This window comes from Rhodotorula toruloides (assembly GCF_000320785.1).
Source record: "Rhodotorula toruloides NP11 unplaced genomic scaffold Scaffold2, whole genome shotgun sequence".
NCBI classification, from domain to species: Eukaryota; Fungi; Basidiomycota; class Microbotryomycetes; order Sporidiobolales; family Sporidiobolaceae; genus Rhodotorula; species Rhodotorula toruloides.
The window spans coordinates 1,169,412-1,194,516 of NW_015622962.1; the positions used below are offsets into that span (position 1 = coordinate 1,169,412).

The 25,105-nt window shown below is 61.7% G+C and overlaps 10 protein-coding genes and 1 pseudogene across 11 annotated transcripts; 5 read left to right on the forward strand and 6 right to left on the reverse strand.

Annotated features, from left to right (window-relative positions):
* Nucleotides 1–46: 46 nt before the first annotated feature.
* RHTO_03152 (pre-mRNA-splicing factor ATP-dependent RNA helicase PRP22) lies at nucleotides 47–2,636 on the reverse strand (the record flags this gene model as incomplete). The annotated part of the gene is made up of 12 exons (XM_016416824.1): nucleotides 47–226; nucleotides 282–482; nucleotides 544–575; nucleotides 632–749; nucleotides 807–875; nucleotides 931–1,323; nucleotides 1,377–1,563; nucleotides 1,617–1,702; nucleotides 1,760–2,084; nucleotides 2,178–2,252; nucleotides 2,312–2,421; nucleotides 2,481–2,636. 12 exons carry the CDS (start codon nucleotides 2,634–2,636, stop codon nucleotides 47–49), a joined length of 1,932 nt encoding a protein of 643 aa, XP_016276543.1.
* A 418-nt stretch (nucleotides 2,637–3,054) lies between these two features.
* RHTO_03153 (tryptophanyl-trna synthetase) lies at nucleotides 3,055–4,616 on the forward strand (the record flags this gene model as incomplete). Its single annotated transcript, XM_016416825.1, has 6 exons — nucleotides 3,055–3,291; nucleotides 3,348–3,476; nucleotides 3,540–3,725; nucleotides 3,782–3,897; nucleotides 3,958–4,109; nucleotides 4,165–4,616. The coding sequence occupies 6 exons, from the start codon at nucleotides 3,055–3,057 to the stop codon at nucleotides 4,614–4,616; spliced, it is 1,272 nt and encodes a 423-aa protein (XP_016276544.1).
* Nucleotides 4,617–4,768: 152 nt separating this feature from the next.
* RHTO_03154 (3-deoxy-9-phosphoheptulonate synthase) lies at nucleotides 4,769–6,849 on the forward strand (the record flags this gene model as incomplete). Its single annotated transcript, XM_016416826.1, has 9 exons — nucleotides 4,769–4,981; nucleotides 5,059–5,134; nucleotides 5,207–5,284; nucleotides 5,338–5,446; nucleotides 5,508–5,838; nucleotides 5,894–6,193; nucleotides 6,259–6,313; nucleotides 6,377–6,643; nucleotides 6,713–6,849. 9 exons carry the CDS (start codon nucleotides 4,769–4,771, stop codon nucleotides 6,847–6,849), a joined length of 1,566 nt encoding a protein of 521 aa, XP_016276545.1.
* Nucleotides 6,850–7,061: 212 nt separating this feature from the next.
* On the reverse strand, nucleotides 7,062–7,990 carry RHTO_03155 (CCCH finger DNA binding protein; the record flags this gene model as incomplete). Its single annotated transcript, XM_016416827.1, has 4 exons — nucleotides 7,062–7,109; nucleotides 7,173–7,295; nucleotides 7,356–7,529; nucleotides 7,604–7,990. The coding sequence occupies 4 exons, from the start codon at nucleotides 7,988–7,990 to the stop codon at nucleotides 7,062–7,064; spliced, it is 732 nt and encodes a 243-aa protein (XP_016276546.1).
* Nucleotides 7,991–8,187: 197 nt separating this feature from the next.
* On the reverse strand, nucleotides 8,188–10,117 carry RHTO_03156 (ubiquitin homeostasis protein Lub1; the record flags this gene model as incomplete). The annotated part of the gene is made up of 7 exons (XM_016416828.1): nucleotides 8,188–8,291; nucleotides 8,367–8,553; nucleotides 8,615–8,741; nucleotides 8,794–8,935; nucleotides 8,994–9,395; nucleotides 9,453–9,770; nucleotides 9,829–10,117. The coding sequence occupies 7 exons, from the start codon at nucleotides 10,115–10,117 to the stop codon at nucleotides 8,188–8,190; spliced, it is 1,569 nt and encodes a 522-aa protein (XP_016276547.1).
* A 172-nt stretch (nucleotides 10,118–10,289) lies between these two features.
* Nucleotides 10,290–11,833, reverse strand: RHTO_03157 (serine/threonine kinase receptor associated protein; the record flags this gene model as incomplete). The annotated part of the gene is made up of 8 exons (XM_016416829.1): nucleotides 10,290–10,369; nucleotides 10,431–10,657; nucleotides 10,711–10,851; nucleotides 10,906–11,265; nucleotides 11,331–11,447; nucleotides 11,516–11,632; nucleotides 11,697–11,719; nucleotides 11,801–11,833. 8 exons carry the CDS (start codon nucleotides 11,831–11,833, stop codon nucleotides 10,290–10,292), a joined length of 1,098 nt encoding a protein of 365 aa, XP_016276548.1.
* A 316-nt stretch (nucleotides 11,834–12,149) lies between these two features.
* On the forward strand, nucleotides 12,150–14,942 carry RHTO_03158 (uncharacterized protein; the record flags this gene model as incomplete). The annotated part of the gene is made up of 4 exons (XM_016416830.1): nucleotides 12,150–12,231; nucleotides 12,292–12,361; nucleotides 12,434–13,623; nucleotides 13,681–14,942. 4 exons carry the CDS (start codon nucleotides 12,150–12,152, stop codon nucleotides 14,940–14,942), a joined length of 2,604 nt encoding a protein of 867 aa, XP_016276549.1.
* Nucleotides 14,943–15,202: 260 nt separating this feature from the next.
* Nucleotides 15,203–16,538, reverse strand: RHTO_03159 (hypothetical protein; annotated as a pseudogene; the record flags this gene model as incomplete). Its single annotated transcript has 2 exons — nucleotides 15,203–16,080; nucleotides 16,142–16,538.
* Nucleotides 16,539–16,796: 258 nt separating this feature from the next.
* On the forward strand, nucleotides 16,797–21,040 carry RHTO_03160 (a-pheromone processing metallopeptidase ste23; the record flags this gene model as incomplete). The annotated part of the gene is made up of 14 exons (XM_016416831.1): nucleotides 16,797–17,158; nucleotides 17,251–17,416; nucleotides 17,488–17,911; nucleotides 17,970–18,338; nucleotides 18,398–18,786; nucleotides 18,849–18,950; nucleotides 19,008–19,117; nucleotides 19,182–19,437; nucleotides 19,497–19,617; nucleotides 19,677–19,868; nucleotides 19,929–20,110; nucleotides 20,180–20,391; nucleotides 20,476–20,953; nucleotides 21,011–21,040. 14 exons carry the CDS (start codon nucleotides 16,797–16,799, stop codon nucleotides 21,038–21,040), a joined length of 3,393 nt encoding a protein of 1,130 aa, XP_016276550.1.
* A 316-nt stretch (nucleotides 21,041–21,356) lies between these two features.
* Nucleotides 21,357–22,394, reverse strand: RHTO_03161 (60S ribosomal protein l22; the record flags this gene model as incomplete). The annotated part of the gene is made up of 7 exons (XM_016416832.1): nucleotides 21,357–21,398; nucleotides 21,458–21,522; nucleotides 21,582–21,606; nucleotides 21,683–21,738; nucleotides 21,806–21,902; nucleotides 21,973–22,050; nucleotides 22,374–22,394. 7 exons carry the CDS (start codon nucleotides 22,392–22,394, stop codon nucleotides 21,357–21,359), a joined length of 384 nt encoding a protein of 127 aa, XP_016276551.1.
* Nucleotides 22,395–22,786: 392 nt separating this feature from the next.
* RHTO_03162 (centromere microtubule binding protein cbf5) lies at nucleotides 22,787–24,809 on the forward strand (the record flags this gene model as incomplete). The annotated part of the gene is made up of 9 exons (XM_016416833.1): nucleotides 22,787–22,812; nucleotides 22,894–22,985; nucleotides 23,060–23,311; nucleotides 23,376–23,762; nucleotides 23,870–24,004; nucleotides 24,062–24,207; nucleotides 24,277–24,336; nucleotides 24,435–24,525; nucleotides 24,610–24,809. The coding sequence occupies 9 exons, from the start codon at nucleotides 22,787–22,789 to the stop codon at nucleotides 24,807–24,809; spliced, it is 1,389 nt and encodes a 462-aa protein (XP_016276552.1).
* Nucleotides 24,810–25,105: the final 296 nt, after the last annotated feature.

Sequence of the window (25,105 nt, forward strand, 5' to 3'; positions counted from 1 at the left end):
CGGGACCTTGTCGCGTTGATGATGGCTAGTATGGCAACAACAGAATCTACCGCTTGGTCTCTCTGAACTGGTAGTAGTGACCGGCGAGCTCGACGAGCCAGTCTTGCTCGATGGCCGTCACCTCGCGCATGAACCGCTTCGTCGTCTCGATGACCTCGTGGAAGATCACGAACGACGACGGCGGAGTGCGCGTAAAGTAGACGGAGGAGGGGTGGACATGGAGGAGCTGACGAGACTGGGTCAGCGGGGGCAGACAGGCCGAGCACGGAGGCGAGACTCACTGCTCCTTCCCGCACAGACTTGTACGTCCCGTCTGGCTGAGCGACCGCAGCGTTCCGGAAGTAGCCGCTCGTCAGGCATCGTCGGATCTTGGCATGATCGGATCCGCAGGAGATGATCGGGATGTCGAAGCGCTTGAGGTATTTGCTGAGTTGCGTCCGGATGGAGAGGGCGCGCGAGAGGGCCTTGAAGTTGAGGCGGTGCTGCGATGGAGAAAACGTGAGCCCAGGTCAAGTGGGAAACGACTTCGCGGCAAGGACTCACGTTGTGGCACCATTTGGACGACTTCCGACCGTCTACAGCAAGTTGTATCGTCAGTCCGGCTGTTGAGGGCAGATGTCACGCTACTCACGCTTGATGAATGCGTTGTAAGCGTTGAGCGCCGTCAGGTGATCGCCTTCCTCGACGGTGAACTTGCGCCGCTCCAGCTCGCCTCGAATCGAGTCGCCGTCGTCGAGGATGAACACGTTCTGCAAGGGACGACGAGTCAGTCACGAAGTAGCGCGTAGTAGAGTGATGTCACTTGCCTGGACCGAAGTCATCGCCGCGACTGTCAAGATCTCGTCGGAGCAGCCGAAGCTATGCGAGTCGAGCAGCTGTGTGCGCGAACAGTCAGCCGGGCTCACGTGGCCGCTAGACACTGCAACACACAATCTTCGACATCATCGGATCAATCGGTAGCTCCGCCATCCGCACTCCAAGCGGCCGCGTTAATTTGCCCTCCTCGTCGAGCGCGCCGAGGCAATACAAGAACTCCAGCGCGCGCTCGAGCATCGTGCTGCTCGGGCTCGTCATCCAGTCGAAGCGGAGAATATTCTGGATGCCGAGCGACTTGAGCTGCAGGACGAGGAGCGAGATGTCGGATCGAGTGATCTCGGGCGGGGTCGTCGGAAGGAGGGCCTTGAGTGCCGTGGCGGGGAAGAGGCGAAAGCATTTGCCGGGCGACGTGCGCCCTGCGCGGCCTGCTCGTTGAGCGAGGGAGGCGAGGGAGCAGGGAGTCGTGACGAGCGCGTCCATGCCGGTCACCGGGTCGAACGATCGTAGCTGTGAAGGGTGTCAGCGCCTGACATCGGGGTGTAGGGGTGCACTGAGCGCACCTTGACGAGTCCCGAGTCCACGACGAATTTGATACCATCGATGGTGACCGAAGCCTCGGCGATGTTCGTGCTCACGATGACTTTCCGGGTTCGAGGCGAAGGCGGTTCGAATACGGCGATCTGGCTCTCTGTCGAAAGGCCGGAGTGAAGAGGGAACGCTTTGATGAGTGGAGCGCCTTGCGGTAGTCTGCGGCGAAGGAATAAGCGGGTCGTCGCGGAAAGACCTGAAGCCCGACTCACCGGTGCTGGTAGTCCGCAATCTGCTGGAGACACCGGTCGATCTCGTCTCGACCAGTCAGGAAGACGAGGATGTCGCCAACCGGGTGCTGCGGAAGGAACGGCGGTCAGCACGCCCGAGAGAGCAAGGGGAGGAACGGACGCACCTTGAGGTGGATGTCAAAGACCGTCTCGACGACCTTCATCACAATGTCGCTCGTCGGCTCCTCCAAGTAGGCGATCTCGACCGGGAACGCCTTGCCCTCCAGCCGAACCATAACCGCCTCATCCAGCTTCGGCTCCTCCTTCTCTTTCTTGTCCCATCGAGACTTCTTCGCAGGTGGAGGTGCGTGAACGTCCTCGCCGGGTTTGAGGCCAGAGTTGGGATGAGAAGAAGAGGGCGTCGTGCGGTTGAAGAAGTCGACGAATTCTTGCGCCTCGATGGTAGCGGACGAAATGACGATGCGAAGCTCGGGGCGGACGCGGCGGATTCTGGAAGACGACTTAGTCAGTGAAGACGTCTCCGCTACGTAGCTTGCACTGCCACGATTCTGGCAGGATTGAGCAAGTCGGCATCCGCCTCACTTCTTCAGCACGCCCAGCAAGAGGTCCGTATAGCTGCTCCGCTCGTGCGCCTCGTCGACCATGACGACCGAGTATCTGCAGGAGATAACAGTCAGCGCCCGGGAGACGGAACATCGGAACAGACTAGGACGTACCGGGACAGCAAAGGGTCAAGCAAAATCTCGCGGAATAGCATGCCGTCCGTCAAGTACAGCACCTTCGTCTCTGGCGTGCAGAGGGCCTCAAAGCGGACGCTGTAGCCCACCTGTCAGCAAACAAAGCGTTAGCGTTAAGGGAGAAAGTGGAGGAAACGGAAGAACAAACCTCTTCGCCCAGGATGCAGCCCACTTCCTCCGCTACTCGCTGCGCCACCGAGATAGCCGCCACTCTGTAAGGAGAAGAAGGATCGTGAGCACTTGCTCGTCGATAGTGGCCAAAGGCGAGCAAACGAACCGTCTTGGCTGCGTCACGGCAATGCATTTCCCGTCCTTCGCCCAACCCGCTTCAAGCAGGAATTGCGGCAGTTGCGTACTCTTGCCTGTACCGGTCGGTGACTGCAGAACTACGACCGGGTGCCGTTCAAGGAGGTAGAGAAGGGCGTCGCCTGTCGTCGCAAGAACCGGTCAACTTGGATCGCTCGAACGGGTGACCGCTGGTACGCACGCTGCTTGGCTATCGGCAGCCGTCCGCGTCGCTCAGACACTGCAATCCGCTCTATCCTGCCTGTGACAGCCGGTGCTCCCCCGCCTGCCGACTCCTGGTTGACGGTGTCGCGGTCGATGGACGAGCCGGGCGCGACCGTGCCAGGCTTCCAGAACGCCATAGCAAGCCGACACGCACTTCAGCAGTCAGCCACGAGCGAGTCGAGGGAGACGTGGACATCCCAAAGTTGTTCCCGATGAAGTTGGCTTCCTCGACCTCGCTCAACATGGCTGGGATGGCTGGAGCGGCTCAGCGAAGAGCGCTGCGAGCTTTCTTGAGCCAGTCTGGCGCGCCACGAAGCTACTCGACCGCTCCCACGCCCCCTGCTCCTCCCCCTCCTCCTGCTACTTCCACGAGCGAACCTACTTCCGCCCAACCAGCTCGCAAGAAGCGAGTCGTCTTCTCGGGTATCCAGCCCACGGGCGTCCCACACGTGCGTCCCTTCGAACCGTCAACGAATTGGCGGGAGCTCACACAGCCTGTTCGCAGATCGGGAACCACCTCGGGGCCCTCGCGCAGTGGCAGAGGCTGGTCAGGGAGGTCGCAGCGCAGCCTGAGAAGTCGCGTGATGAGCTGTACTTTTCGGTCGTGGGCATGCACGCCCTGACGGTCCCGCAGGTGCGTCTCAAATCTCTCCTTCTTCCGCTCGACAGCGGCTCACCTCGTTGACATCCGGCGCAGGACCCCATCCGGCTACGACAAGAACGACGAGACATGTTTGCTGTCTTGCTCGCCCTCGGTCTTACGGATCCAAAGGCGGGAGCGGCGGTCTTTCACCAGGACCAGGTGCTCGAACACGGCGAGTTGGCGTGGTACCTCAACACGGTTACGCCTGTGAACCGACTGATGCGGATGACGACCTGGAAGGTGAGCCCGCGCGTTCCATATTCCTCGGCAGACGAAGGCTGATCAGTCGTCTACAGTCGAAACTCGTTACGCTGCGCAACGCAAAGTCGGAAGACGAGATCGACGACTCGATGCTCCAACTCGGTTTGCTCGCGTACCCAGTCCTACAAGCCGCCGACATCCTGCTCTACAGGTATGCCTTCCGTCTCTTTCGCCCTCCTTCGAGGTTCGCTAATTTGTTCTCCCCCCGCAGGACCACGCACGTTCCCGTCGGACACGACCAGTCTCAGCACCTTGAGCTGTGTCGCGACATCGCGCAGGTGTTCAACCGTGCCTACCCGGGTCGACGAAGAGACGGCAAGGGGAAGGGCAAGGGACCGTTCCGGATGCCCGAGGTCATGCTCAGTGCGCCTCTCTCGCTTCATCGCTTCAGACGATCACATTGACTCGTTCGCTCTAGCCACGCACCCTCGCATCCAGTCTCTGCGGAACCCGCTGCAGAAGATGTCCAAGTCTGCACCGTCCGAAGCCTCGAAGATCTACCTCACCGACTCTCCCGAGACGATCCACTCGAAGATCAAGACTGCCGTGACCGACTCGATCCAGGGCGTGACGTGGGACCCGGAGAACCGGCCAGGAATCGCGACGCTCCTCCAGATCTACGAGGGGTACTCGGGCGAGCCCGTCGAGGAGATTGCGAAGCGGTACACGGGCCAGCGGGGGATCATGGAGATGAAGGCAGACTTAGGGGAGTGTGTGAGTGAGGGGCTGCGCGGGTTCAGGGAGGAGTTTGCGAGGATCAGGACGGAGGAGGCGTTTCTGAGGGAGAAGGAGCGCGAGGGGGCGGACAAGGCGCGGGCGACGGCGGCGCGGACGATGGAGGATGTCCGCGCGGCGATTGGGCTCGACTAGACGGCGTAGACTGTCTGCAACACTCACTTCTCTCTGCGAAGTCGGTCTTGTTGGCGACGGCTTGCCTTGCTCCCTTCGCTTTTTCCTGCGCCGTCTTACTTTCTTCCTGTTCGCCGTCTGCCTGCTCTGCTCAGCTCAGCAACGCCGCTCTGATGGCTTCTCCTGCCCCCACTGCTCCGCAAACACCGTGGTCGCCCCAGTCGTGGCGCTCCAAGCCCGTCGGACAGCCTGTTGCGTACCCGGACCCGTCGTCCTCGTCGAGCACACACCCTGCGCCCGACCCCGTCCTGTACAAGAAGAAGCAGGGACTCGAAGATGTCGTCTACAAGCTCGAGACACTCCCTCCCATCGTGTCGGCGACAGAGGTGCGTTCCCCTTGTCCTCATCAGTCGGTGGATGGTACTCGACAAGTATCGACTCTAGCACGCCTCTGCTTGCACAGATCGAACGACTGAAGCTCAGCTTGGCGAATGTGGCAAACGGCAAGGCCTTCTTGCTGCAGGGAGGAGACTGTGCAGGTGCGTTCGCCGTCGTCGAGGAGGACGTGCGGTCTCGAGAGGTGAGGAGGCTGACCTGATCTCTCTCCGCAGAGCTCTTCGACTACTGCACAAGCGAGAAGATCGAGCACAGGCTGTCCCTGCTGCTCTCGATGAGCTTGATCTTGATTTGTGCGTCGGGTTTCCTCCCTTCGCTTCGCTTGACTCATGCTCGTTCGGTCTAGGGGGAATGAAGATGCCCGTCGTCCGCATTGCTCGCATGGGAGGCCAGTACGCGAAGCCCAGGTCGAAGCAGACAGAGGTCGTCGACGGCAAGGAGATTCCGTCCTTCCGGTCCGTTCAGGCTGCCCTTTTCTGCCGCTTCCCTTTGCTGACCCTTGCTTTACTTTCTTAGCGGCCACAACGTCAACGGCATCGACGTGGACGACCGCCTTCCCGACCCCGAACGCCTCCTTTCCGCCTACTTCCACTCCGCCGCAACCGTCAACCACGTCCGCTCCCTCCTCGCGTCCGGCTTCGCCTCCCTCCCGACCGGCGGCAACCACACCGTCCCGTGGTCGCTCCCTCTCGCGCACGTGCGCTCGCCTGAACTGCTCAAGAGCTACGAGGACATCGTGAAGAGCTTGAGCGACGCACTCGAGTTCATGAGCGTTATCGGTGTTGACCGCGGGACGGGCGGTGCGGCTGGAGCTCTCGAGAGCGCAGACATTTTCATGAGCCACGAAGTGCGGCTGCCCTCTCCCTCCTTCCTCCGACCTCGCTGATTCTCTCGATAATCAGGCCCTCATGCTCGAATACGAATCCGCCCTGACCCGCCTGCTCCCCGTCCCCTCCTTCGCCGCCTCCGAACCGGGCGAGAAAGGCTACTACTGCACCTCTGCGCACACGGTCTGGATCGGCGACCGCACGCGCGCGCTCGACGGCGCGCATGTCGAGTTCTTCCGCGGATTGCGGAATCCGGTGGGCATCAAGGTTGGACCGTCGATGGAGCCGGATGAGCTGGTGAGATTGTTGGGGATCGTGGATCCGAAGAAGGAGCCGGGAAAGGTCACCTTGATCAGTCGCTACGGAGCGGATTTGGTGAGTTGTCGCTTCGTTCGTCTCGTGTGTCCTTCGCTTACTGACGAACCTCCGCCATCTTGCAGATCGACAAGAAGCTCCCCGCGCACATCAAGGCTGTCCAGCAGTCCGGCCACAAGGGCAAGTTTTCGCTCTCTCCCTCTTTGCGTCCCCTTTCCTGCTCACAACCTCTCTCTCGCGCAGTCATCTTTGCCTCGGACCCGATGCACGGCAACACCAAGACCTCCTCCGCCTATCCGGGCGTCAAGACTCGTCACATGCACGACATAGTCTACGAGATCTCTGCCTCTCTCCGGATCCACTCTGAGCTCGGCTCGAGGCTGGGAGGCGTGCATCTCGAGTTGACGGGGGATATTACCGAGGACGGGTTGAGTGTGACGGAGTGTTTGGGGGGAAGTATGAGGTTGGAGGAGGAGCAGTTGGGTCTGAGGTTCGAGAGTTACTGCGATCGTGCATCCCCTTTTTCCTCTCTCCCTCCCCCTCACACTGGAGCGTGCTGACTCGTGCTCGCTCGCGCAGCCCGCCTTAACTTCGAACAAAGCCTCGACATCGCTTTCATGCTCTCGCAAGCCGGCGGACGCGGACGCGACCACCAGCGCATCCTGGACGAGCTTGCTTCACGCCCGGGGAGCGTCGATAGTCGAGTTAAGCAGTAGACAAACGCGAGGTAGACTCGCTGGAAGGGACTTTATCGAGGATCGTTCGCGACCGGGAGGAGGAGTGCGAGAGAGGGCTGCGTTGCGAGTGAGCGCGAGTGGAGTTATGCTACTGAACTAGAACGTGAGAGGGTGTATGCGACGACGAACGACAACAGTTGCGAGGGAATGATATTATGGGTGGTACAGCGAGCGGCGGCGAAAAAGCAGGACTAGCGGCGACGCAGAGGGGGGCGCGGGAGAGGGAGGACGCGGTGTTGCTGCGCGCGCACTTTGCGTCAGTTCAACGATGAGAGCAGCAGGAGAAGGGAGAGCGTGCGCACCTCGTCGTTGAAGGCGCATCGTTCGCGCGAGCAAGCGGGTCCCTTCGGACAGGCATGGCCGAAAATGCACGCTTCGCCTTCAGGACACGCGAGACCGTTCTTGATGGCGTTGCAGATGTGGTGCTGCGGAGCGCGAGGATCATCAGCTACGTGGCGAACGGAAGAGGATGCTCGCGAACGCACCTTTGCGCCCCGCCTCATCTCCTCGATCTGCTCCGCATTCAGCTCGTAGCGGTGCTCGTAGCGACAGCGCGGGACGTTGCAGTGGCCGAGGAGGTAGAAGCTGTTGCAGGGCGGAGGGTTCTGGCGTGACATGGGTTTCGACTCGTCGATGACCGGGATGGGCTTGGCAGAGGGCTGTGTGGCGTTCTGGTACCGTCAGCCAGACGTACCATATCCGTACAGTTGTCCAGCTGAGGGATCGCGCGCACCTGAAGGGGACGAGCGGGAGCAGGAGCGAGAGGACCTTGTGCGGCTGAACGAGCAAGCTGCGCCCTCGCCTCGTCGCGTTCCCGCTCGACGCCCAGAACCAACGCCGCCAACCTCTTGACCTCCCTCTCGAGCGTCTGGCACCTGACGTTCCACGCCTCGATCTCGTTGCCGTGCTGCTTCTCCCTCTCGAGCAAGCGGTGGACGAGGGTGTCCTGCTGGCGTCGCAAGTGGCACCATTCGTCGTCGTAGTGTGTGTCAAAATCGTCGAGCGAGGTGTTGGATGAGCTGGGGCTGCCAAAGTGGAAGTCGAAGCGGTCCTCGGACGAGCGAGACGAAGTGGGCGAGTCGGGACAGGCGTGGCGGGGTGCGGCGTAGGCGGTGAACATGGGTGCGGGTGTGTGCAATGTGGCGAGTGTGGGTGCTAACGAGTGAACAGAACGAGAGAGAGAGAGCGAGAGAACGAAGGCAGGCGAGCGAAGAAGCGCGATTTCGCCAAGTCGAGAAGGTCAACGAAGCGAGCTTCCGCCGAAAGCTTAACTTCGTTCCGCAGCGCAGATCGACGCGGCGCCCTTCTCCTGTCCTCCTACGCCAACGTCGAGGCGCGCACAAACTCGACAATCCGCTCGACGTAGCTCGACGGAAGCCAGTGCGCCTCGACAAAGGCCGACGCGGTGGCATGCGGGTCATCTGCGAGGAACAGCGCGGCAGTGAGTAGCTCGTCGTCGAATGTATGGCAAGTGACAGCAGAAGACTCGAGCGCACCCTCGAGGTTGAACGGGAGCGGGATGGGCGGCTCGTCGTCCTTGACGTCGATGTGGAAGACGTAGTCGTACTCGACGCCCTCGTGCAGCATCTTCTCGCGAGGTTGTGAGGGTGCGGCGGTCGCATCAGACGCAGCAGAAGAAGGGTCGACGACTTCGCCCAGCTCGACCCAAGTCGTGCCGTCCCACTGTTCCGAGCGAGGTTCGTCAAGTCAGCGAATAGCGTCCCAAGGCGAGAGTGTCGCGCACCTGATACGCCTTGACTTGCTCGTCGTCAGCCTGGACGAGCTTGACCTCGCCTTCCGCCTTGCCTGGCTGGTCCAGCGCCGCGGGTCCTTCGACTCGAGGCTTGGGCGTTGCGGGCGCCTTCGACGCTCTGCACGCAAGCTCGTCAGCGACATCTCGCGGGCCTCGCAAGCTGAACGCACCTCCTCGACTCCAGCCGCTCCTCGTAGATCCGCACCGTTCCCTCATCCGCCAACCGCTGCTCATCCCGCGTAAAGATCCAGATCATGTGATCCGAGCACCCGCAAGCGAGGTCTCCATTAGGTAGTGTCGCGAGCGTCCAGACTGTCTCCTGTACTTTCAGCAAGTGCGAGAGAAGGCGGAGGGCGAGAGGGTGACGCACCCGACAAAGCCGGCACCAAAACCTGTTGTTCCTCCCTCCCCTCTTCGTTCCAAATCTTGATTATCCCGTCTTCGCCGGAACTTGCGAGTCCGCCGCCTGCGCGCGAAGGGATCGGCGCGAGAGAGTAGACGAATGAGCCTTGCTGGCCGAGGATAGAGAGGGCTGTGCCGGTACGCCAGTCCCACAGGCGGATGGTGCTGCCAAGATAACAATAGTCAGTGAGGTGAAGAAGAAGCAGGAGGATGCTAAACACGCACCCGTCGTTCGAGCCCGATGCGAAGAGGGTCGAGTCCGCTTCTTCTGGCAGCAAGACACATAGGCTCCGAACGGGTCCTTCGTGGCCCTTAAAGAGATGGCGCAGCTTGTCTCCGTCGAATAGCCGGATGCGAGAGTCGGCGCAGGCTGTCGAGTGGGAGTGTGAGCTCGAAGCGATTCATAGACGAGGTTTTCCCGACTCACCCGTCAGCACAGAATCGCCACCGCCACCTTCTTCGAGCATCAGCACATCCCAAACCGCCGCTCCATGATCTGCCAGCACCCTCTCGCATGTCCACTCTCCCTCCTCGCCCTCCTCCCTCGCCTCCTCTTCTCTCCGTCTCTCCCAGACCCTCGCAGTCCCATCCCAACTCGCACTAACCATCTTCGTCCCGTCCTTCGACGCATGCAGGGCACAGACATTGTGTGCGTGTCCGAGGAGGGTTTGAACGGGTGCGGACGAGGGGGAGGAGAGGGAGTAGAGCTGGATTAGGGCGTCGGAACCGGATGTGGCGAGGTATCCTGCATCAGAGAGCTGTCAGCTTCTTCTCGCGAAGTCGAAGGAGCCCGCAAGACGTACCAGCCTTATCCTCTTCCTCCTCGACCGGCGGAATCCAGCAAAGCGCATTGGCGAACCCCTCGTGTCCCTGCTTCCATTCCTTGTCCTGCATCCATTCTACTCCTTCCTTCTGAACCCAGGACCGAGCCGACCCGTCCCGCGATGCGCTGAAGAGCTGGGGAGACGAGGCAAGTGGGGCGACGGAGAGGTAGCGAACATCGGAGGTGTGGGCTTGGAGGAGCGCTGAAAGGCGGTAGGGAGGGAGAGGAGGGTCGCTGGGCTCGGGTGAGGAGGGGAAGGTGGCGGTCATGAGGAGCGAGCGAAGTGGACGAGGAGGAAGACCAAGTCGAGGCGAGGCGGGGAGAAGCAGAGAGGCGTCCTCACATGCAGAGTCTCTCTGGAGCGTTGGCAAGGACGCTGGAACGAATTTAATGCAGATGCGAGTGCGAAGGAACGGAAGGAACGAGGGAACAAGCAGAAACTCATGCGGCGACGCCAGGCTCCTCGTTGTACTGCCACAAGCCGTACGTCTTCGGCGAGGTCTGCCACAAGCGAATGGTGCCTGCCATCGCACAGATCGTCAGCATTTTCGCCAAGTGAAAGAGAAGCGAGAAAAGACGCACCATCTTCGCTGCCACTCGCATACAATTCGCCGTCCGGCGAGTATGCCACACAATGCACGGGTCCATGGTGTCCCTTCCCAACTTCGAGCTCGCGACCCGACTCGGCGTCGTGTACGCGAACCCACTCGTCGGCGGTTGAGCCGGTGACGAAGGTTGAGCGGGTGATGGGATGCAGAGAGGCGGAGGAGGGGGCGTAGGGTAGGGTGTGCGAGAGGTACGGGAGGCGGCTGTGTAGAGTGGGTCAACAGGAGTCGCGATGAAGAAGCGGACCAGGACTGACGAGTCGAGCGAGAGGAAAACGACGTCTTTGCCGGTCGTGATGGAGAGGAGCTCGCCGTCTTGCGACTTCTCCATGCTCGTGATGGGCTGGTTCTGGAACGACACTTCGTGCGTCTGCTGCAGTGTTCGCAAGTCCCACCATCTGCCACAACACGATTCAGCAAAAGCTTGCGCAGAGAAGACGAGTGCGACGCACCGAATGACCCTGTCCTCGCCCATACTGATGCACCCTTGCCGCTCCTCATCCCACAACGTCTTCTTGATCGTCCCATCATGCGCAGTTGCTCCACCATCCCGCTTGAACTCGTCCACACCGTCGGTCGCGCTGACTTCGCTGCCGTCGCGTGGCGCTCGTGACAGGTCCCACAGCCGTAACCGCTTCTCATGGCCGCCTGTCAGGACGCGCAGTGTAGAGGGCAGGGGAGAGGGTGCATCGGGATTGGGTGAGGGAGGAGAAGCGAGCGAGAGCGAGTCGCTGGAGAGGTCGGCGGTGCGGACGATGTGCGAGTGAGGGAGGGTGACGAGGCAGGCTCCTGTGTGCGTATCCCAGACCTTCCTGTAAGCCGAGGAATCGGGATGTCAGCATAACAGAGCCTGAAGAAACGGAAGAACGGGACGCACGCCGTGAAGTCTGCGCTCGCAGTCGCAGCCAGAGCTCCATCCCTACTCAGCCGCGCACTCCACACCGCTCCCTTGTGTCCCTTGTCGCCTGTGAACGTCCCCTGCCAGTCTCCCACCCTGTGCAAGCGGATTGACGAGTCAGTCGGGAGGACATTGAGGGCGTACATGGGATCCTTCGAACGCACCAGTCTCGCAGCTGAGGCTTGCCGTCCTTGCACGCCGAGATTAGCAGGTAATTCGGGTCCCTCGATGTGGACGGGAGGAGCGGAGAGAAGTGGATCGAGGGGATGGGGCGGGTGTGGCTGCGGGAGAGCGACAAACTGGGTCAGCGCAGCAGTGACCCACACTTTACAGCCGAGTACTCACCCAGCACAGACCAGCGGCGTGCTCTGCGGGTGTATAGAGCCGTGAGCGCTTCATCTCCTCGAGGAGGCGGTGGACGGCGAGAACGTAGCGAGAACGCAGCGCACCTTGACAGCGGTACTCGCCTGATCCTCTGCCATCCCGTAGACACGTACACGACCCGTCTGGCGCGGGAGCAGCGAGACGTTGATGCCGCACCGTCCTCGTTCTTCCCTTCGACTTGATCAGTCTGCCCGCTTTGCTAACACTCGCTCGTTCTGCCTGCTTGGACGCGTTTCTAGTCTCCTGCAGACTCTCTCACGGCCACTGAGTCTCCCACACTCCTTTGCACGACACTTCGACGCTCCCGGAACGCGTTCAGGCCGTTGTGTCTGTTCCCCACCCCGCGCGACTTCGATGCACGGCGACACCGGCTTCGCAGGGCTGGACGGCTCGACAGGGATGGACACAAACAGGATGGCCCTGCATAGGCGGGCGCGCGCGGCTGCAACGACAGCCAGCGACACAGCAGCGCTGTCACATACCGCGACCGTGCGAGGTGCGTGCTCCCGTCTTCTCGCTCGCCAGATGCAGACTGCTGACTCGCGCGACATAACAGCTGCCGCCACAGCGTCGACTGCGACCACTGCCCCCGTACAAGTTGCGGCCGCGGCGGCGACATCCTTCCAGTGCGTCTGGAGCTCCTGTTCCTTCCCGTCCCTCGGTGTCGGACCGGCTGACACCGTGCACGCTACTCGCAGACCTGGCATCGCCGCGAGCGGTACTGCGACCAAATCTGTCGGCAATGCCCCTCCCACACGCACGAAAAACCTAAACACCGTCCCGCTCGAATCCTACTCTGTCTCTTTCGCGACTCAGCAGACAGCTGGGTACTCGGCGGCCGCACATTCATCGGGCGGAGTTGCGGCAGGATCGGCGTCTTCGTCTTCGTCGACGGGCCTGTCGCAGACAGCGATATACGGGATCATCGCGGGCGGAGCAGCTCTCGGCGTGATCCTTCTCGCAGTCTTGGGCGTCTGCTGCTGGAAGCGGAAGAAGGCGAAGAAGGATGACCTGGGCTGGACCAACCTCGGCGACAGGGGCGGCGGCAGCGGAGGAAACAACATCGCCATGGTCGACAACCCGGGCGCGAACGGCGCTTCCGCATGGGCGAGCACCGACTCGTTCGGCGGCGGTCCCTACGCGTCGGAGAAGCCCTGGGCGCAGCAGTCGTTTGGAAGCCTGGCGACAGACGACGGGAAGCCCGCGCCTTACGGTCACCTTCCCTCGTCACATCACGCTCTGCCCGTCTTCTCGCCGCGCGACAACGAGTCGGCGCGCGCAGAACTCTTTGCATCGTCACAGGGGCCGGTTAGGCACGACAACGGCGTTGCCCGCAGTGCGACGCACGACTCGCTCGCCTCTTCCGCTTCGCCTTTCGCTCCTCCACCTCCCATCGGTCGCCAGCGGTCCGGCTCCAACGCGCAAAGCGTCAACGACGTTATCAGCTTCTCGGGCCAAGCGCGACCCTTGACGACCTCGCCACCTTCGCTCGCTCAGAACTTCCCATCCCCGCCTCCCATGCCCCCTGCCCCATCCACCCCTCGCCAACAACCATCCACTTCTCCGCCGCAGCACCTCTCTTTTAACGGCGTCGCAGTCGGCCCACAGCCTATCACGGCCGCCTACTTCCGCCCTCCTCGCCCGTCCGAAGTTCCCTCCGCGCCCTCTTCGCCCTACGCCATCTCGCGTCGACCTGAAGTCCAAGGCGGTGCGCGGGACACGCAGGAGATCCAGCGCGATCAGGAGGTTGAGAAGCGGTTTTTGGAGGTCATGACGGGTCAGGTTGGACGGGATGAGAGTCCGCAAGGAGGCGAGAGGCAGAGGAGCAAGAAAGACACGATTGTCGGGTTGACGGAGGTGTACGGCGGAGAGGGAGCTGAGGAGTGGGGTGAGTCGCTTCCGACCGGGATAGACGGAGCAAGAGCTGATTGCGAGACTCTTGCAGACCAAGTCGACATCGACGGTCCACCCAAGCCCACCACCTCCGCCCAGCTTCCCCGCCGCTCATCCTCGCGGAAGCGCACGCAGACGACCGCCGCCAACGCGGCCCCCTCCCCTTCCGCCCCTCCGGCCGCCGCCGTCCCTCGCTCCTCTCCTCCACTCTCGAATCCGAACCGCTACTCTACTCGCGTCGACTCGAAGCCCCTGCGCGAGCTCGAGGAGCTCTTTGACCGCCTTCCGCCTGTCCCGCCTCGCGAGGCGCGCGTTCGGGCGAGTGAGGCGAGCGACTATTCGACCATGGCCGCGCACGCGGGAGGCGTGCGACACTCAGACGCCAGCTCGCTCGGCCCTTACGCCAATCAGTCGACCGCTCCGCCAACCGGTCTCAGCTTCACCCGCCGCCCGCTCGGCACGGTCCCCGAATCCGACTCGAAGGACTCGCTCTCCCCTCTCACAGCGAGCGGAGGGCTGAACCAGTCTGGCGCGCACAGTCCGTACGGTGAGACGAGCCGGTACGAGCACTCGATTTATTCGGCGGCCGGAGAGGTGGGCGAGTTGTCTAGCTCGTCGTTGGCGAGTGGGAGTCCGGCGAAGGGCGCGGCGAGGACCCCGTTGGGGGCGTCGCCGCTGGGCACGCCGAGAGAGGAACGCGCGCTCGATGCGGGAGAGGACGTGTTCGGTGGAGGTGCACCTGCAGCGAACGGCCTGCAGCGCAAGATGTCGACGCGTCCCTCCGCACCCACGCCCATCCGCCTCGCTCGCAACGCATCACTCGGCAAGGGTCAAAAGCAGTCGACAACACCTCTCGGCTCGCCCGAGTCGGCGCGCAACCCTCTCACCCTCAGCGCCGCAGAACGCGACGTCCTCGACGCGCTCGAGATCCCTCCCTCTTCGCTCTCGTATTCGCCGCTCTCGAGCGGCGAACGCACGCCCGACTTGAGCTCCTCCATCGGCTCCAATTCGTCGTTCGCTACGCCCCAAACGCCATCGTTCACTTTCTCACCTGCTCCAGCGCACAATGGAGGGTCCGACTCGCCTACCTCTTTCCTCGACGCTGCGCCCTCGCCTTCGACTTCTCCAACAGCGAACAAGACTTCCTTCGCCTTTCCCCGCTCGAGGGGCAACGAGGTAGAGATCGTCGACCCGCTCGTCGCGCACCACGGAGGAGGAGGAGAGTTCGAATCGCTCGATGCGATGCGGGCGGGGAAGAACGTCGATGCGGCGTATCGGAGCGCGACGATGTCTCTTTACGGGATGTACGAGTAGACATCAGGGCTTTAGACGCAGGAGGAGGGAGCCCGCCTGGTGCGGATGGAGGGAGACGGAACAGACATTTCACTCGTTATTTGCCGTCATTGGCTATGGCTTTATCGTTTCTAGAATCTAGAAGTGCTCGATTTATCGCTGTTGCATTGCTTACACTCGTTCGTTCCATCCCACCTTTCCCGCCCCTAAAGCGTCGTAGGCGCGAGCGAAGCTGTCCCCTCTTCGTTCCTCTCTGCTGCGCGATGCCAGTCCGTGCAACCTCATACACTCCCACTCGTCTCGCTACACCACCCTCGTTCTCTCCTCCTCTCCAACGCCTCCCCCACCCTATCCTCCGCACTCCTGAGCGCCCTACATTCCCACCTAACACTCTCCAACCCCTCCGCCACCCCAGGCGTAGCAAGCATCTCCTCAAGCGCGACGAGGATCGACTCTTCTTCTTCGAGGAGGGTGAGGGAGATGCTTGGTCTGCGGAGGTTGGTAGAGGGCGTTGGGGATGGATCGAGAGGTGTCGGGGCGCAGGAGGTGTCGTGTCCTGAACTTGCTGGGCGGCGCAGGAGCGCCAGTCCTTCGTGGCGAGAGGTACCGAAGACGTTTCCGGGCCCGGACGAGCGGGCGTATGGAGGGCGGATTGTGAGGCGTTTCAGGGAGGGAGGGAGGGCAAGCAGGATGGGAAGAGTGGGGAGGGGGAGAGTGAATGTTAGAGAGGTGAGAGAGGGGAGAAGGGAGAGGGCTGCCTTCGAGTGTGCTGGGGAGGAGGAGCCGGAGAGATTGGGACTGGAGGGAGGCATTGGCAGACTGGAAGAGGGGTCGTCGAGTGGCTGGCAGAGCGCAGAGATCTGTTCGTCCGTCAAGAAACCGAGCATCAAGGTATGCAGTCTCGGCGCCTGCATGACCAACACCCTCAACGCGCGCCGAAACTCGTGCGCATCGACGTCCCGCAAACTCGAGAGCGCGAGGTGGTGCAGCGTTGGAGCGCAGAGGACGAGCATTTCGGCTAGGTGGGTTGAGGGAGGGGGCAGACCGAGATTTGCGAGGGTTAGGTGTGTCAGGGAGGACAGGAAGGGGGCGAGGGAGGGCGGGGAGGGGAGCGAGTTGGGCCGGAAGGACGAGTTGAGCAGCGTCAGGTGCGTCAGGGCTGTTCCAATACCTTGTCAGTCGACGGGAGAGCAGTTCGGACTCGAGGGAAAGGGACGCACCGCCTTGCCCGACCAAGTGCTTCGGACGCAAATCGTCGACTCCGACGAGTTCAAGCCGCTCGAGCGCCTCGACGCCCTTCAAGACCCGCGACACCCTCTGCCCGTAGCCCTTTGACGCGAACACCCTTCCCTCGACCCTCACCCGCCTGACCGTCCACCTGATCTCCGCATCTCCCTCGATGGCCCTGACGAAGCAGTCGAGCGCACGCAGGCTAGTCAAGCATGGCTGAGCATAGAGTAAGGGCCTCGCGAGTGCGTTCGAGTGCTTGTCGAGGCGTGAGAAGCGGGCGAGGAAGGTGTGCGGGGATGGGTCAGTTGCGACGGCGAGGGCGAGGATGTGGAGCGTGAGCTCGGGTGGGAGCGAGCTGAGTGAGGCTGGTGTGTGTGAAGAGTCCACGTTGGTAGGCTAGCGTGTGTTGGACTGGGTGAAGATGTGCTTGCTTGATGAGGAGGACGGCGGTCGAGTGGCGTGTCACAGTCCTCGCCGGTGCCGTGTATTGTACTGAACAATTCCTACTACGCTATGATACGCCAGCCAGTGCTATTCCGACACTACCCAGAGCGATATTCGAGGTTGACCTTGTGGACTTAGTCGGGATGGAGCTGTCCCTTTGTTGGCTGGGTAGCCTTTGTTCTCCTCTCGCTAAGACTCTGGATGCTCCGCCTGGGCTTGAAGCGGGCACTCTCTCTCACCGTGGCACACTCGCCCACTCGCACGCGATTCCTCGCCCTCCTCGCTCGACCACCGCCCGCTCTCTCTCCCCGACACAGCCTCCAACCCGCTCACCCTCACACTCGCTCGAGGGGACTCGCACACTCGACTCACAACATCATGACCATCACTGACCCCACCTACAAGCCACTCGCCCCGTATGCGTTCGTCACAAAGCCTGGGTCAGCCATCGACCACCTCGACAAGCAGGACTGGGACATCGTGCAGGCAAGGGACGGGCTGCCGGCGTATGCGGTGTACAGGAAGGACATCGAGAAGAGCCAGAACGACGACCGCGTGTACAGGTGCGTGCCCGGGGATCCCTTTTCGCTCGCTCGACCTGGACAATGTCAACGGGCAGAACGAGCTGACCTTCGAGGCTTCCTGCTGCGCACAGGCTGATCATGCTCGAGAACGGCCTCGAGGCGCTAGTCGTCTCGGACCCCAAGACCGACAAGGCCGCCGCCGCAATGGACGTCAAGGTCGGCCACTTGAGCGACCCCGAAGACTTGCCTGGTCTCGCGCATTTCTGCGAGCACTTGATGTTTATGGGCACGGAGAAGGTGCGTTGCGAAGAGCTCTCGGGACTCGAGGAAGAGCCAGATACTGACGGTGGAATCGTGCGCGCTCGCAGTACCCGGCTGAGAACGACTACACCGAGTTCCTGACGCAACATTCCGGCTCGTCGAACGCCTTCACGGGGATGGACCAAACCAACTACTACTTCGACGTCGCGCCTCAACACCTCGCTCCCGCCCTCGACCGCTTCGCTCAATTCTTCATCTCGCCCTTGTTCGACCCCTCCTGCACCGAACGCGAAGCCAACGCCGTCCACTCGGAGAACTCGAAGAACTTGCAGAACGACATGTGGCGGTTCTATCAACTCGACAAGAGTACGAGTTCGAGGAGTCATGCGTTTTGGAGGTTCGGCACGGGAAATCGCGAGACGTTGTGGGATGAGCCGAGGGCCAAGGGCGTCGATGTCAGGCAGCGCTTGATCGACTGGTGCGAGAAGCATTACTCGGCCAACACGTGCAAGCTCGCCGTCGTCAGCAAGGGTGCGTTCGCTGCTCTTTCCCCTTCCTCACCTTTCGACTGACCTGTTTCGCCGCGCAGACACGCTCGACGAGACCGTCAAGCTCGTCGTCTCTCAGTTCGCCTCCGTCCCAAACCGCCACATCACGCCCCCCGAATTTCCCGGTTCGCCCTTGACTTCCTCCGAAGTCGGCCGCACGCTCTTCATCAAATCCATCCGCGACACTCGCTTCCTCGAACTCACTTTTCCCTTCCCCGATGAGTCCGAGTTGTACGCGTCCAAGCCGGGCTCGTTCTTAAGTCACTTGATTGGACATGAGGGAAAGGGAAGCGTGTTGAGTCTGTTGAAGAAGAGGGGGTGGGCGAATGGGATGAGCGCAGGTGCGGGCAATGGAGCGGCTGGGTTCGAGTTCTTCAAGGTTAGCGTCGATTTGACCAAGGAGGGTCTCGGTGCGTTGCGCTCTCCTCCCCGCTTTCCACGCGCAGCTGACCGGATCTCGCACCGACAGAACACTACGAAGACGTCGCCGCCTCGATCTTTGCCTACATCTCTCTCCTGCGCTCCACGCCCCCCGCAGAATGGGCCTTCCTCGAAGTCGCCCAACTCTCCCAACTCGCCTTCCGCTTCAAAGAGAAATCCCCACCCTCGTCAACCGCCTCCCGCCTCGCAATGATCCTCTCCAAGCCCTACCCGAGGGACAAAGTCCTCTCCGCACCGTGGATCTGTACCGAGTGGTATCCCGCCAAGGTGGAGGAGTTTTTGGGACTCATGACGCCGGACAAGTGTAGGATTTTCGTGTCGGCTCAGGAGGAAATCGAGGGGAGGAAGTACGAGTTGAGGGAGGAGTGGTACGGGACCGAGTACACCGTCGAGCGGATGTCGGACAAGATCCTCAATGTGCGTTGCGAGTTCTTACCTTGCCACATTGCTTGAGCGATACTGACTGGCGAGTGTCGCAGTCTGGCAAGAGCGCGGACGAGTTCCCCGAACTTGCTCTGCCCGAACCGAACGCGCTTGTCCCGCAGAACCTTGAGATCAAGAACAAGGTCGAGGCCCCCGAGGTGCGTTGCGCGTCAGCTTCCCGCCTCTCCGACCTGACTGACGGAAGTCTTGCACAGCCGGCTCGACGACCGCTCAACTTGCGCAACACGCCCGTCTCGCGAGTGTGGCACAAGAAGGACGACCGGTGGTGGATCCCTCGTGCCGGCGTCTTCTTCCTCTTCCGATCGTGCGTGCCTCGCTCTCTCCCGCCTCGCAATTAAAGAAAGCTGACGGAAGCTCTCCCCGCACAGCCCGCTCATCGACTCGTCAGCCCTAACCGCCGTCCAAACCCGCCTCTTCACCGAACTCGTCCGCGACTCGCTCCAGGAATACGCCTACGACGCCGAACTCGCCGGTTTGAGCTACAACTTTGATCAGCAGGCGGATGGGATCCTCCTGAGTGCGGATGGGTACAACGATAAGTTGCCGTTACTGATTGAGGTGATCGTCAAGCGGATGAAAGAGTACACGGTTGATGAGAAGAGGTTTGCGATTGTTGTCGATATGGTACGCTAGGCGTCCCTCACTCGTCGTTAAGAGGTGCGCTGACAAGTCGCTGCGCGCAGATCCGGCGGATGTACCAGAACTTCCGCCTCGAGCAGCCGTACCAGCACGTTGGATTCGACGCGGCGCACCTGACGCAGGCCGTCTCGTACACCGTCGACGAGAAGCTCAAGGCGCTCGACCGTGCGTTCTGTCACTTTTTCCAGCCGTTCAGTCGAAGCTGACTTTGCCTCCGCCCGCAGAAATCACCCCCGCCAATCTCCAATCTCATATCGCCGCCCTCTTCTCCCGCATGCACATCGAGTCGCTCATCCACGGCAACGTACTCCGCGACGAGGCGCTCGCGCTCGCCAAGACGGTCGAGGAGACGTTCAAGCCTGAGGCGCTGACGGTGGAGGAACTCAAGAGCAGGCAGGCGCTGATCATTCCCGAGGGTGCGTCGCCTGTGAACCTTTCCCTGAAGGCTTGGCTGCTGACGCTCCTCGCGGTCGCAGGGAAATGGCTTGCCCGCCGCCCGGTCGACAACCCCGCGAACGCCAACTCGGCCGTCGAGCAGTTCACCTACGTGGGCGACATCTACGACGACGTCTTGCGCGCCAAGCTCAGCTTGTTCGGCACGATGGTCAGCGAGCCGTTGTTCGATGACTTGCGAGCCAAGCAGCAGCTCGGTTACATCGTGCGTTGCTTTTGCTCTTTCCGCTCGAGGCCCGTCTCGGGAGACGCTGACGCTGAATTGCAACGGTAGGTCTCCTCCGGCGCACGCAAGTCAATCGCCTATATGGGCCTGCGGGTCATCGTCCAGTCGGAGCGCGACTCTGCGTTCGTCGAATCCCGCATCGACGCCTTCTGGGACGAGTACAAGACCAAGCTCGACGAGATGAGCGACGAGGAATTCGAGAAGTACAAGGCGACCGTCATCAGCCGCAAGCTCGAAGACTTTAAGAACCTTTGGCAAGAGTGCGTCGGCGAGCTTCGCTGCCCGTCACATCGTCGTTTTCGAGGAGCCTCCGGCTAATACCAGCTTCTTGATTGATCGCACAGGTCCAGCGCGATGTGGATCAACATTCACGCCGGCTGGTACGACTTTGAGCAGCGCTTCCGCGACGCCGAACTCGTCAAGCAACTCTCGAAATCCGACATCACGTCCTTCTTCCGCACCTACTTCTTCGACACTCCCGAACGTCGCATCCGCCGTCTCTCAGTCCACCTCGACTCGCAGCGCCTCACGGTCGAACAATGCGCGTCGCTTGGCCCCGTGCTGGCGGAGATGCAGGTCCAGGTCGACGCGGAGCAACTGGGACAGCTCGCGACGTCCAGGCCGACGGTGGAGCAGGCCAAGGCGTTTGCGGAGCAATTCCTCCGTGCGCAGGGGAGGGGAGACGAGGATGTCAAGAAGGTTGTCGAGGAGATTGAGAAGCTTGGGAAGCCGAGGGCTCTCGAGGGGTACCAGGTCATTGAGGATAGGGAGCAGTGGAGGCAGCAGCAGGAGCGGGCGCCGCATGCGCATCCTGTCGCCGAGGTGCGTTCGCCTCTTCCCTTCCTCCTCGACTCCAGCTGACCTCCTTGCGCTGCGCAGTACTCCGATCTCTTCCCCGCCAAGCTGTAGACTCGCTAGAGTTTGTAGACTCCCCCAGCGCTCGCCTTTATGTGTCATATCCCCTGCTAGACTTGTAGCACCACCGCACGCATCTCCCGCAAAAACGCCTTGTACCCGCGACGTTCGATCAGGCGCTGGTGAGTGAGCGCGAACAAGCATTGAGAGCGGAGCAGCTCTCACTCTCGAGTCAGAAAGCCGTCGCTGAAGGCGTCTCAAACGCGAGCCAGGCAAAGCCAGGCCCATTCTAGGCATTGCAAGCCCACTCACGCCCCTCCTCGACGCGCATTTTCTACTTTCCGTTCCGCACAAGGTCAGAAGAGCGCATTTAAGCCTCCTCCTCGCCGGCCTTGTCGAACGAGAGGTTGTACTGCGGGAAAAGGTATGAGTGGAAGGACGGAGGGGAGAAGGAGCGAGAGGTTGACGCACGAACTTGAGGGTGTAGGTGTCCTTGCCGGTCGAGACGACGCGGAGCCACTCGCGCATGAGGTTGGCTGCGGACGAACGCATGTCAGCGAGACGTCCGAACCGCAAGCACAGCGCGCGAACTCACCCTTGAGGAAGCGCTTGGTCAAGTACTGCACGTCATGGACGGTGAATGGGATCAGCGCGATGCACGGAGAGGAGCTGAACAGCCACAAGCCTGAGACGCACCTTGAGGTAGCGCTTCGAGAAGGGGATGGACGAGGTGACGGAGAGCTTGCCCGAGCCTGCGCATCCATTCCCACCGTCAACTCGCTGAGACGCAGAGCAGGCAAGAGGAAGAAGGCGACGCACCCTCACGCTGGAGCTTGACGTTCTCGCCGAGCTGGCCAGTCTTGCCCTCGACCTTGATGTGCTCAACGAGGTACTTCTCGAACGCGGCAGCGTCGAACTGTGTAGATTCGACATTTGTCAGCCAGCGTGCTCGGAAACAGAAGCGCAGGGAGCGGGACGAGACGCACGATCTTGTCGTTGGCGGGGCCCGAGTAGTCGATGTAGAACTTGTGGGGCTGGGTCTTGGCGACGCCCTTCTTCTTGAGCTGCGTTTCGTCGTCGCGCACGAACGAAAGAGAGACCAGTTCGCGCGGGTCGAGGAGGGAGAAGCGGGAGCGAGAGGGTCAGCATACGGGGTAGAGGGGAAGCGCCTACTGAGACGTCCGGGCGGGATCTCTGGCTGTGCGCACGCGAGCACACACAACCAGAGGATCCCTGCACGACCACTGCCTCGCCCAACGCTTCAACCGTGCGAGCGAGCAAGCGACGGAGGAGTCCCTGCTCACACGCCCGCTCACACGGCGTCCGCGCGGGTCTGCCGTTGTGGCGTGTTGACCCGGACCATTCAGCAAAGCGACTGTGTACTGACACCGACAACCGAGGGGGCCATTGCTGTTCCCAGGGAGGTGAGAGGTCAGCGACGAGTTTGCGAGGCATGCACGCGGCGACGACAGCACGCGGCGGGCTGCGAGTTGGACAGGGCGGGCGTGCGAGTGCTCACCTGCTAGTTGGGTGGTACGAAGAGGTACTACGGGGCGGGCGGAGCGAGCAACGGGTCGAGGGCGGGGAGCAAGCCAGCACTCGAGCTCGTCTCGCCTCGACGACGACCAGCTGGGCTTGATTCTCGCTTGACAGGGCTCGAGGCACACAGACAACCGGCTCTAGCACTCCAGCAGAGCCTACAGACCCCCCTACCCCCTTCCCCCCGCCCCAAACCCGCTTCTACACGAGCGGGAAGAGTCTCCTCGCACGCAGCCCCTCCCTCGCTTCACTACAACCACAATGTCGGTTGCACAGACTGACGGAGAGTGAGTACAGCGTATTCTGATATACTGGGACTTCAGCCAACCCGGCCGAGCGAGTGCTGACGCTGCATCGTCTCCTCCCAGCTTCGCCATCAAGCCCGAGTCGGCGACGCCCACCTTGAACACCAAGGACTGGCCCTTGCTCCTCAAGAACTACGACAAGCTTCTCGTTCGCAGTGAGTCGCGCCCGCCGGCCGTGATGATCTTCCGCCTCCTCGTCACTCGAGCTTACCTGTATCCTCTCCTCCAGGCGCCCACTTCACCCCCATTCCTGCCGGTTCCTCCCCTCTCAAGCGCGACTTGAAGAGCTACATCAAGCTCGGTGTCATCAACCTCGACAAGCCGTCGAACCCCTCCTCGCACGAGGTTGTCGCTTGGATCCGCCGCATCCTCCGCTGCGAGAAGACGGGTCACTCGGGAACGCTCGACCCGAAGGTTACGGGATGCTTGACGGTCTGCATTGACCGCGCGACGAGGCTCGTTAAGAGCCAGCAGGGTGCCGGTGCGTCCGCGGCCGTACCTGTTACATTCTCGCTTCGATTGCTTACTCGGCTTGCGCTTTGCAGGTAAGGAGTACGTCTGCGTGCTCCGCCTCCACGGCGGCCTTCAGTCGGAGAAGCAGCTCGCACGCGCGATCGAGACCCTCACCGGCGCGCTCTTCCAACGCCCTCCCCTCATCTCGGCCGTCAAGCGCCAGCTGCGCATCCGCACAATCTACGACTGCAAGCTCATCGAGTTCGACAACGACCGCCACCTCGCCGTCTTCTGGGTCTCGTGCGAGGCAGGAACGTACATCCGGACGCTTTGCGTGCACCTTGGATTGCTGTTGGGAGTCGGTGGACACATGCAGGAGCTGAGGCGTGTCAGGTCTGGTGCGATGAGCGAGGCGGACGACATCGTCACGATGCACGACGTGCTCGACGCGCAGTGGCTCTACGACAACACCCGCGATGGTGAGTCTTCGAAGTCTGCGTGGTCGGGTGTGGGCGTGCGATGCGCGGACCCGTATATCGATCTTTCCGCAGAACATATCCCAGTACTGACCTCGAGTCGCTCGCAGAGTCGTACCTCCGCCGCGTCATCCGCCCCCTCGAATCCCTCCTCACCGGCTACAAACGCATCGTCGTCAAGGACTCGGCCGTCAACGCCATCTGCTACGGTGCCAAGCTCATGATCCCCGGTCTCCTGCGCTACGGTGCGTTCCCCTCTGTCCTCTGTCCGTCCTCGCGTGCTGATGGCGGACTGCGCGCAGAGGCCGACATCGAGTTGAACGAGGAGGTCGTCCTCATGACGACCAAGGGAGAGGCTATCGCGATCGGTATCGCGCAGATGACCACCGTCGAGCTCTCGACTTGCGACCACGGCGTTGTTGCCAAGGTCAAGCGGTGCATCATGGACGTGAGTCGCGCTTCGCTTTCTCTTTGAGCGTTCGTGGATGAACGCTGACGAGGTCTTCAATGCATGCAGCGCGACACCTACCCGCGCAAGTGGGGATTGGGCCCGACCGCGCAGAACAAGAAGAAGATGGTGCGTCCAGACTTTCGCGGCTCGCCTCCTGCCTGCGCCTCCTGGGGCGCTGCCGGTTCTCGAGCATGACTCTGACACGCCCTTCGCTCTGCTCGCAGGTCAAGGACGGCAAGCTCGACAAGCACGGCCGAACAAACGACCAGACCCCCTCCGAGTGGAAGACGACCTACGTCGACTACTCTGTCCAAGGTGAGGGTCTCCCCGCACAGCAGATCCCCACGCAGCCCACGCCCGCCGCCGCCGCACCCAAAGAGTCCGAAGCGGTCCGACCAGAGGCGGTGCCCGACCCTGCCGGCAGTACCGAGGAGAAGGCGGTTGAGGACGTTGCTGCTTCGCCGAGCAAGAAGGAGAAGAAGGAGAAGAAGGAGAAGAAGCGCGAGAGGGAGGGCGAGACGGAGGAGGAGCGCGCGGCGAGGAAGAAGGCCAAGAAGGCGGAGAAGGAGCGACGGAAGTCGGCGGCCGCGGACGCATGAGTGCGCGGCACGGTGTCGGTGGAGTGTCTGGTGGACGTTGGCTGGACGGAGTGTGGGGAGTGCGGTCCTCTCGAAGACGGGAAGGGTCGTCCACCTCTTTCGTCCGCCTTGTGCGCCTCGAGTCGGACGGTGCGACTCGGCGCTTGTGCTTGTGTTGATACTCGCTGCATTGTACCCTTCTACACATCCCTACAGCACTGCAAGGCGGTGGACCTTCTGCTTCAGCCGGGGTGGAACCGAGTGGGCGACTTTCCTTTGCTCCCCTTCCATTGTTTCGTTTCTGCTTCTTCTTCCTT